This window comes from Mixophyes fleayi, chromosome 10 (genome assembly GCF_038048845.1).
Source record: "Mixophyes fleayi isolate aMixFle1 chromosome 10, aMixFle1.hap1, whole genome shotgun sequence".
In the NCBI taxonomy this organism is placed as follows: domain Eukaryota; kingdom Metazoa; phylum Chordata; class Amphibia; order Anura; family Limnodynastidae; genus Mixophyes; species Mixophyes fleayi.
The window spans coordinates 77629722-77640520 of record NC_134411.1 but is presented as its reverse complement, the minus strand read 5'-3'; the positions used below and the strand labels follow the sequence as shown (position 1 = coordinate 77640520).

Sequence of the window (10799 nt, the reverse complement as noted above, 5' to 3'; positions counted from 1 at the left end):
GCCCATGGCCCAAGCTGGCCGACAGTGCATATGACGTTATCAGCCCTGCGCCGCCAGAGCAGGACATGGAAGCTGCGGTGCTGCGTGTGAAGCGCAAGCGCGGAGCGGACCCGGCAGAGGCGCTGGTTATAAGCTGCAAGAGACGGCGATCCGAGGAGGAGCCTCCCGGCCCCGTCACCGAGCAGGTCTTCAGGCTAGCGACCACCGTCACCTCCCAGGCAAGCTGTAGACTTTATGTATAGGGCGCAGTGCCATGGGGGGGGGGATAGCGCACAATGCAGAACGGGACCAGCTGGGACAACCAGGGGTGGGCTGGTAAATCTTAGGCTGCTGAGCCGAGTCTTGTCCCCTGGGCTATTGGGAACATTTTAAAGTAAAAATAAAATGCAGGTGGCCCAGTGACCCAGCCACAGGTAGCCTACTATGGGACCAGCCTAGGGGGCAGATGCTCCTAAGCACAGCCTGTCCTTGGTGACAAGCCTGTAGGCAGGAACATAAGTCTAATGTATATAGAGCATAAGCCACGCCACTAAGCAGAAGGTCAGGGACAGGTTAAGAGTAGAGTGCTATTGGGGAACTACAATTCTCAGCATCCCTTGCTATCCATAGGACTTGTAGCTGGAAAGAGCCACAGGTACCTCTTATAAGCGGTTAGTTTCTACACTCACAAAATAATTTATGGTGTAGGCATCCTGAAGCTGTGTACACACTACAGAAATTTCAACCAACTTTTTATGCCGAGCGATTTTACATGCGATCGATGTTCCGATCGCTCGGCCCATGGACTGCATACACACTAGCCTTGTTTAGGACGATATAGGGAAGAGCGGACGTCCCTTTAGCGACTTTTTACAGCCCTGTTGTTGTGAGCAATGACTGTAATTTCGTACTCACTGTTGTGGATCGGTTGAAAGTTTAGACACACTACACAGCGGAAACGAGATTGCAACGAAAATATTAAACGGTATGACCAACCAAATGAGACGACAATCATCCATTTGGGCAGACTTTCGACCATCGTGTCCCTGCACACACTGACCCGACTTTTGAACGAGCGGTCGTATGTCGGCTGATTGAGCCGATTATTGGATGAAAACTGTGTAGTGTGTACCCAGCTTTAGCCTAAAATTCAGTTTCTGTTTAGAGCCCCTTTATTTAATCAATGCAAATAGTAATATGAATAAAGAAAATAATAGTTTCATACAGAGCAATAGTGCTCAGGCTTTACCTTTTTCCTGGCATACTAAATATCAGTTTTCTGCAGCTATTGGATCTGGAGTGTCAATGTGCCATTGTTTTGGCATTGTAGAAGAGATGGTTTGCAATAGAAAGAGCATCCTATGTTTAGTTATAATTTGTTTCTTGCTCCACACTCCTAATATGGGGTTATGTCGCCAACCCAGTTTGGAGGGCTGTTGGATGTTTGCTGGAACTGTTTGGCTAAACGTTGGACCAGTTTTTAGCTTATTTAGAGGTTGGATAGTTAATTTTTTCTTTGTGTCTATAAACACCACAAACATTTTCAAGCTCTTTCTTTGGTCTTTTAAATTTCTATACTATAGTGTTTTATAAATAATAGTCGCGTAATACTGATTGAGAAAGATTGCATATTAGCATTCAAGTTCTATGTAAAATCAGAAATGGTTAGACTTAACATTGTATTTGTCTGCCTTGTGTCCACCCTTAGGATGAGCCCATTCAGAAGTACATACATGATGCCATTTCCCGTGACCGGGTTTCTCATGTACTTCAGCCCACTCACGGGAGTTTGCAGCGTATCCAGAAAGACCTACGAGTCCGGAAAGACGTTGAGCGCCAAGAAAGCCGTTACCGTTTAATATCAAGTCTCCGTCCGAAATGTGATGACAAGCTGGAGAGTGGATCTGGTGATAGCCAAGAGGCCAGCCTTGTAAAGGACCAGCTGCCCACACAGGAGAAAGCGGAGGCCTCTGCACCAGAAGCGTATGGCGACTTTCAAGTCTTTGACGTGGTGCATGAGGAAGCGGAAAAGGAAGGAGCCAATTTAAAGGTCTGTGTATCTGTCCAGCTACAGTGTCACTGAATGCTAAATTTCATGATGAACCCCTTAATGACAGGAAGTATTTCATACCTTTGTGTCCAGACCACACTTCAATTTTGCTACCTATTGGCTAAACGGAGAATATCTTTACTGCATTATCTGTCCTTGTAAATTTTAAATAGTTTTTTTTTTCTCAGGACAGATTAGGCTTCCCTTTATTAGGATAGCGAAAAAATAATATTTTTATGGTGCAGGCAAATTGGCAAAAAATACACTTATCCGTGATTCTCCCCATAGTTACCGTTACACAATTGGCGCAAATCTATGTGTAAGTAATGTAAGGTACATAGTGGTATAGGGCCTAGTAATAAAGGTAGATTTTTATTAGATTCTTTATTTTTTTTATGTGATTTATTTCTTCAATTATAAAGTGAAGAAAAATAAACATTGTGTGTAGAACATCTACAATAAAATGTAGAACATACAAATTATTATATAGTCAAGTAATTATATATGTATTTAAGACACTGAAATATTTGTGGGATAAGGGGGCCCCCATTACCCTGTGAGGCCCCCCCATTAGCGGCCTGCCCCCCCTGTTAGCCAACCCCCCCCCCCCCCCCAAGCGCTTACCTTCTCCTGTCACTGCAGTCCTCCTTCGGCGGCGCGCTGTAAGCTCCTTACTGAGGAGATCTTGTCCCGATCAATAATGCTGCTGAGCTGTGTCAAGGGCCCCCAGGATGCCCGAGGCCCCTGGGCTGTAGCCCAGTTAGACCTCAGGTTAATCCGGCCCTGGATATACATTTGGTGCATTTCTTAAGGATTTCAGTGTCAAACGAAGGGGGAACATACATCACTATGAGTACAAGTTTAGTGTTATCAATAATAAACTTGTATCTATCTCTGTCATTAAGTTTTCAATGAAAAAAAATCACTGATTTGGGAACTAGTATTTCAACACCAGGAGATATTGTGGAAAACAAAGAGTGGTATTGTATATTGGTCCAACTGTCCTGGGCCATTGCCAGCTTCTCCGTGGCTTATTGACATATTTCAACATACACACCCTACAGAAAAGGACAATTATCAAGTTAGAACATGAATCGCAGTCGTATTAGAATAACAAAGTGTTCTTCTCCATGTGGAGTAAGTGATTACAGCGCAATGGTGATTTTCTCTCACTAGGCAACTTGTCGCTTCAAATGTCTATTGACATCATTCCATGTGGAGACAACTGTAGCAGTTTTAAAGAAATGAGTTCCATTATTAGTAGTAACTGTTTCGCAGCTAACAGCATGGTCTATTAGATATCCGCGAAACGCCGCATTTCTTAACATCGCAGTGCGTTGCTTCTGAACCTCAGGTGAGGAGACCCATTATGAAGGAGACTGTTCTTCCTGCATATTGCAGTAGTATGTCTGTCCCTATATTTGGGCATCCTTGCTAATATTGGTCTACAGTGGTCTTAGAGCCGCCATAGGAGGTGTAATGTTCGTTTTGTCGCTACCAATAAACATTGTCCGATGCGATTATTGTGGTTCCAACACACAAAGAGATTTAATAACAAAAGATAGCGGGATTTACAGCAAGCCATGCTGAAGCATAAAAGATATAACCATAAACAGGAAAGTATAAAACGAATACATTACGCATGAGCTTCCCGTGGGCCCAGGTTCAGATAAAGTCATGTTGTCTGTTATCAGGAAGAGAGAGAGCGAAAACTGGCCCAGGGAACTTGTATGCAGTTTCAGTTCACATAAAACAGTGATGTCAGAATGCACACAAAGTTAAACTAAGGTCCAGGGGTCAGGTTATTCCAGTACAATGCAAATCATAGGTCAGTTTAAAGGATTCCTCCAATAAAGTGGGGGCCAGTTCACTCCAACAGCTGAGTACATGTTGTGCCTAAGGGAACTGACCTAATCCAGTTAAAACCAACCTATTTGGATTCCAAACACAATATCATTTTGAGCATTAATCCTTTATCTTCCACAACTAGCGATCGCAGGAATTGATCGCTTCACCTGAAGGTAATGTGCAGATCAAAGTGACACGAAACATGATACATTTCCTATATCCTGAGCCTTAGATACCTTTTTAATGTAGTTTTTTCTATGTATAAATAATCTCTAATACATTTTACTAATAAATGTGGATTGGAACCTTAATAAATGTGTACTATTTACCAGTGTAAGTGCGAATGCAAATGTGTGTATTATTAACCCTTGCAATTGCGTCATTTCACGTGGTGTACCAATCACACGGTAAAACAATATTAATCAATTTAGTTTACTTCATCCAATTATTTGACTTTCACAGAGGGAACATTGTTGGGGGAAGTGACGGGTGAGCCAGAATAGCTGGAAAAAAAACACGTCCGTCTTTCTAGCTAACTGAATTTAGTCACAGACAGGCCACTTTTTCTATTTTAAATAACTAACTTTCATTGGAACAAGAGGGTTACATTGACCTGCAGATTCCTGGTATGTAGCCGCCAACATATTAACTATGGTGTTCAGGAATTGAATGCCCTCCAATAGGTGAGGTAACCAAGTACTCTGATCGTTGGCACTATTTCTCCATGGGTAACCCCTAGCTGCCATCACGATTGTAATTACCATGGCATCTTTATTTGTCATATTTTTTTCATTTGTAATAACCACAAATCATGTTGTAAACATCGGAGATAATATGAGCACCAGGTTGCTGGTTTCCTCTCTGTTGGCTGTTAGTAAAATGTTCGCTGTATGAAGGCTTTTGGTAAACCTAATAATGAAGTGACCCACTATGTCGCATAACGTATGGAGTTGGAAAAAGAGGAAGGAATTAACATGACGCGTTATGGCTTGTGATGTGCTGCTGTATGCAAAAAAAATCAATTTGGCTTTGCTAGTCCATTTCAGTGGCGGATCCAGGGTGGGGCAATCGGGGCGATCGCCCCCCCTAGCAGGGGCTTGCTGCCGACAGCTGCACACTGTGCAGGTCCGTTCAGCAGTGACAGTATGCTGCCCGGCTGCTCTGATTGTGTTTTAAACACAATCAGAGCAGCGGGACAGCACACTTTCACTGCTGAACGGACCAGCACATACTGTGAAGCCGCAGAACACAGAAAGGGGGCGTGGCCTAAATCCCCCCCCCCCCTAAAATCGCCCCGGGTAGGACAAATGTCTGGGTCCGCCCCTGGTCCATTTTAATGCATGAGAATTATATTTATCGTACTATTAGACTGGCATCTTTCCATGACACAAGTACTTTGTATGAATGAATCTTGTTTGTTTATTTGAAGGACTGTGACCCAGAAACCATCATGTGTAACTCTGTGAAGATGATCCGGGAGCGGCTGGTCGTGTCTGAAGCAGAACAAGGGTCAGAACACAGAGAGAGCGCCGATGAGTTCGTGTACGACATCTATTACGCGGAATCCTCTCCACATAACTGGATTCAAGACATCCTCTCTGTTCAGCCATGCATGTATGAGCAGGACCTGGTATGTATAGAAAGTTTAAGATTAGTGTTAAAGAAATTACATTCATGATCTCTTATGTTGCCCCCTGTCTTCCTATGCAGGTGGCCGATGATCTTGAGCCAAATGACGTCTATGAAGATGAGGATGATGAGAATGAAGAGAGCAACTGGAGAAATGATTATCCTGATGAAGAGGACAGCGATAAGGAGGAGAGATATATGGGTAATTTACACATGATCTCTTCACCCCCTTATTGAATTATATCTGCTAAACATGCCATATAGACAAATTGCAAACAAGGGATCTGATTTTTGGTTCCACGTGGGGTATGGTTTAGCATTGGTGGCTTGTTCACACATTTTGTGCTGGGGAAAAGCATACAAATGTATGGTCCTATAGTGGGCTACCTTGGGCTGGGCTAGTGGACCTCCTGCATATTTTTTCCATTAAAATAGGCAGCTGAGTCAAGACCTGCCCCCCAGGCTACAGGCTATAGCCAAAACTGTCCCCTCATTTTCCTCAAACGTTCAATAATGAAGTCTCCTAAAACAATATGTAGAGAGAACCTAAGCAAAAAGCCTTTTTTTTTTTTTTTTTCCCAGTACTGGTATATTCTGTAAATCTGTTTTGTAGTTTAGATATGGTACATATTGACAAGTTACTACTTATGTATTTAGTCTTGGTGTTTAGTCTACACTTCACCTATTTCATTGTTTTTGAAGACTTTCACTCAATGTCCATTATTCAGTTAGCAAAGATTATTTCTGCAATTTCTGCAAATCACACTATATATTCCGGTACGTCGATTAGAATGTGATTACTAGTTGCTGTTGGGATAGCCTTTTTCCTAGATCTGAAAATCCCTTGCCCATTGTCATGACTTATCATTTTAATGAAATTCAAATGACCCATTGAAATTGAAAACCCTTTGATCTTGGCATACAGCATGCTAAACTTTATTGATAACGTAATCTTCTCTATTTGAATATAGTAACTAGCGTATGCTATAATAACACTCGTCCTCTAGGTGGAAACCTAACTACTTTAAACATGGAGGATATTTTGTTAACTCCATCATTTACAGGGTAAATCCATTGTCGTATTAATGGAGACCAACGTCTTTTACTTCTTTCCTTGAGAATAAGGGAAATTTATTAATGGAAGTGTTTGTTTTTGTTTTTTTAATTCTAAAATACAGGCGTCCCACTAATCTCGCTGACATTTATGCATTCATTAAGTTTTAAAAGGTGAAATTAAAGAGCTCTGAATAATTGAAAGCTTGGTGGGTATGTGAATAAGTTGGCCTCTCGTAGTAAGCGATACAACTGCTGTACCAATGATCAATGCATTATGCGCATGCCCCGAATGAACAGGTGTTATTCCTGGCTTTGCCACCCTACAGATGCAGCAATAGGTGCACATTAAATCTACCACCCTTAGTTTGTTTTTGTCTTTCCATGGATGGCTTTTTATCACCAATCTTGCGTAAGTCAACTTATTTTTTCTGTATGGCTCCAGGATGATCTCTGTGAATACGGTTAATATTAATGTAAAAAGACTTGTAACATAATTAGTGAAAGTCTTAGCCACTCGGATAACCCATTATATCCACTTCCGAGAGCCCTCTGACTTACAAGGACTTGAGAAAAGCTGCCAGTGAACCATGGGTGTTGCAGCTGGTTCCCCTGGAACAAGTTCGTCAAATCAAACTAGTCTAAAACTGACCACACTCATTGTGATTTTCATTGGCCTTTTCTAATCGTTTTGTGTGCGCAATCATCAGGCAATGTCACTTTTGTGGCCTGTTGGATGTCCCGCTTGTAGCCATATTGAACACCGCTTCAGTTGGGCGACTTTACGGCTGAATGTCCAGACTTCTAGTTTAGTTAATGTGCCATATGGTGGTCAGGATATACAGCTTGCATCTCTCTTCACTTAATGTTTGTAGTGCCAGCTACTGTGCATCTCCAACCTGGCTGCATGTGTCATTAGATTCTATAGGAGCCTTTCAATGACAACCTACACCTAGAACCGTCATGTGGATAATTAGGAATTAAGTGGCGGTGTTTTCTAAATATGGTTGAATTGAGTACCGAAAATGATGTAATCAGGCCAGGGTGAAGTTCTACTAGTGATGACCCTGCTGTCCCTCTTACATAGCCTTGGTGTGATGAGTACAAAGTAAAACACCTGAACCAAATTTGGGCTATTTTTGTTTTTTATTTTGAAGACCTATAAGACTGCTGCTAATAACTTCGTTTTACTTTACATTTAACACAGTATACGTTAACCTACCTGTTCCTTCCAACAATAGAGCCTTGGGGGCATATTTACTATGAATTGCAGATTTTCGGTGCTTTGAAGTCATTTTTTAAAATGGCACTTTTAATAAAAGACAAAGCCCATCAGCTTTTGTCTTTAATAAAATTGCCGTTTGAAGAAAATGACTTCAAAGCTCCGGGAATCGAATTAATATATAATGGGAAATCCTGCACAACATTATCTGCACCTATGGTTGTGGAGCAGCTCCAGCTTAGAGTTCTGTTCCTAGTACAATAAATGTTTGAACAAAGAACTTCAGTGCTTTGTCTCCCTTCCCTCTTCAATACAGGAGAAGATACTCAGGATGGTACACCCAACCCCCCCCCCCTCCCCTGCACACTCCCTTCATCTAACCAGTGCTGGAGAAGTAGGCACAGTTAGCCACATTGGGCGCTATTGTTCCTTTATGCAACAATTGTGGAACATCTTCTTTGATCTCATTGAACAGATCACTGAGGACAGAATGCCTAGCCACCCACTTACACTTCTTCTCAACAAACCTCTAAGATCTCTGAGCAAACCCCCTGCCAAACTAATCATGCAGATCTGTAATGCACGTGCTTAAGGGCAGAGAAGGTTGTCCTTCTCTGTAGCTATTAAGAACAGCTGCGCGGAATCGCATTGGACACATTTCCTGTACGGAACACATCACTGGTCTGCTAAACAACACAATAGCTCAATACCACAAAACTTGGGACCCTTGGTATCTGTTTCACAACTCTCCCATCTCTGGCATGTCCTAATCGTACTATAACTAGTCACACGTCTACCCACACCCGTTTAACAAAACAAAAACTAAAAATACACTTGCAGCGCACCGTCTCCTGTCCTCTCAGCCGAACCTGAAACAATCACAGGGCCTGTTTCAGTTCATTGCTTGTTTATTTTGCAAAGTTGTATAACAAGCACATTCAGAATAACTGCATAAGTTCGTTCTTGTAAATGTTGTGTCCTAAAATAAAATGTTTAAAAAAAAGAACAGGAGGGATCAGGAGGAACAACACCTTGGAACTATGGAGAATCATTGACAGACAGGTGTGTTGGCATTCCCAGCATACTTAAACAATCTTACTATGGTAATCATTGCAAATATAACACCCTCTATGTTATGATCCATAGCAGTGCTCATGTTTACCCGTGTATAATAAACACACACCAGTGGAGGTTATTCAAGGTGACAGGGAGCTCCAAGCAGTAATATCCTGGAGGCTCTGGGTTGGGTGACCTTGGTCTGTGAGGAGTAACGATAAAAAGGACCACAGGACCTTAAATGAAGTTTGGTTTATTTAAGAGGTACAGCACTAGTGTGAACAAAATAAAATCAAACATGTTGTAAAGTCTCCAGCAACTATGTAACACGGCCATCTGTTCTGTATATTCATAGGGTATTACGAGGACCACGATGAGGAAGAGGGAGGCAGACTACATGCCTGGGATGTTTACCATCAGAATAGAGTCCAATCGTTAGAAGAGGGTGAAGATGCCGAGTGTCGGTGGTAACCATGGTTTATAGAGAGTATCTCTCTGTATTAGTGTAAGATAAATGTTCTGTTTTTAAGGACTAAACTCTTTGAAGCATTTTGCTTTCGTCTTTTACTTCCTCATCAAAAATATGGACTCACAAAATCTACACCCCTGTCAATGAGGAACGTGTTATTCCGTCGCATTACTTGATCCGACTCATGGTTTTAACGGTCTTATTTAATTTTGTTTTCAATTTGAGCAGATGTTAAGGGAAAGTTTAATGTCCAAAAAGAGCAATGACACCTTGGGGCCAATTAAATTCTGAGAATAACGCGGTGTTAGCAGTTGTACCGTTAATACGGTAAAACTGTGCATAATTACCCTTAATACGGTAATTTCAACTGTGGATTTTTACTGGCGGCTCCCTGAGCTGCGAGATGAAATCCAGGCTAAATACTGTTAATGCGCTATTCGTGGCAGAATTGAATCGGCCCCCTTGAGTACTATGATTCCCAATATAATGCCTTGGTGCAAAGCTGGATCTCTTGAAATAATGGCAAAGTTGAGCACTTATGTTCCTAAAATAACCCCAGCTCCTCACACAGGAGTAACAAACATATACTCTGCACCAGGTAAAAGTAAACTGTAATTGTTGGGTTGTGTGGTGTAACATTTTTCTTGCAAAACATCTTTACCGTATCATTGTACAAAATTAATGGTAATAAAGTTTCTTTATTACCATTAGATGAACTGTCCGATACGTAGCATTAACTTATCTACAGCATAAAGAATGGAACAAAGTTTGAAATAGTTGTTACAAATACACTACCAAGTTTCTCGTCATACCAGATGTGTGCAAATGCAAAAAAAAATAGAACAGCTGTATGTATGATGTGTATATAAATAGTTATATAATTACAAATCAAATGGCAGGATATCAAATAGCATATAATTGGCTTGTTCTCAAAACAGCCTATTAAAAAAATAAAAATAAAGTTATTGTTTAGAAATAAAAGTGAAAAAATATCAAGAGTAACACGAAATGAGCTTACTTTAAGAATAAGCAAACTATCCATCTTGGAATTTTTGTATGCATAAAATAGGCTGCATAATTGCTAGGATTATTGGCTTAAAACTGCAGGATGTGCAAGTCAATGTCTTCTCCGTTAATGAATAAGGACATACTATTAGGAGCTCACAATGTCCCAAAGTGTTTACAAGAAGTCTCTTCCTCCAGATGGAGGGATGGGAGGGGGTAGCTCTTTAGCACAGTAACACAATTAGTAATGGAAATGCACAGTACTGTAATAAAAAATAAAATAAACAGTTGGTAATGCACTTTGTACTAGATGTTCTAAATAGGATGGCCACTATCGTCACTTGCCAAGTTACGTAATGTGTAGTAGTGTTAATCTGCAAGTGTTAATCTGCAGAACTGCACCAACCTGTATATGATCAGCTGTGGAATCATCAATGCAGATTTTCTGCTAATATTGTGACAATAAAGCTCTGCTTGTTATTTAATAA

General features: G+C 41.1%; 1 protein-coding gene across 1 annotated transcript; it reads left to right on the top strand.

The window, feature by feature from the left end:
* The first annotated feature begins 3 nt into the window (after positions 1-3).
* On the top strand, positions 4-10799 carry SLC7A6OS (solute carrier family 7 member 6 opposite strand). Its single transcript, XM_075188916.1, has 5 exons — positions 4-218; positions 1688-2029; positions 5307-5507; positions 5588-5708; positions 9193-10799. Exons 1-5 carry the CDS (start codon positions 66-68, stop codon positions 9306-9308), a joined length of 933 nt encoding a protein of 310 aa, XP_075045017.1. The 5' UTR covers positions 4-65; the 3' UTR covers positions 9309-10799.

Excerpts from the sequence above, each read along its gene's own strand:
- SLC7A6OS (XM_075188916.1), top strand. The coding sequence starts at position 66 with ATGGAAGCTGCGGTGCTGCGTGTGAAGCGCAAGCGCGGAGCGGACCCG. Across the intron at positions 2,030-5,306 it reads AGGAAGGAGCCAATTTAAAG|GACTGTGACCCAGAAACCAT; the intron begins GTCTGTGTATCT and ends GTTTATTTGAAG. Across the intron at positions 5,508-5,587 it reads GCATGTATGAGCAGGACCTG|GTGGCCGATGATCTTGAGCC; the intron begins GTATGTATAGAA and ends CTTCCTATGCAG.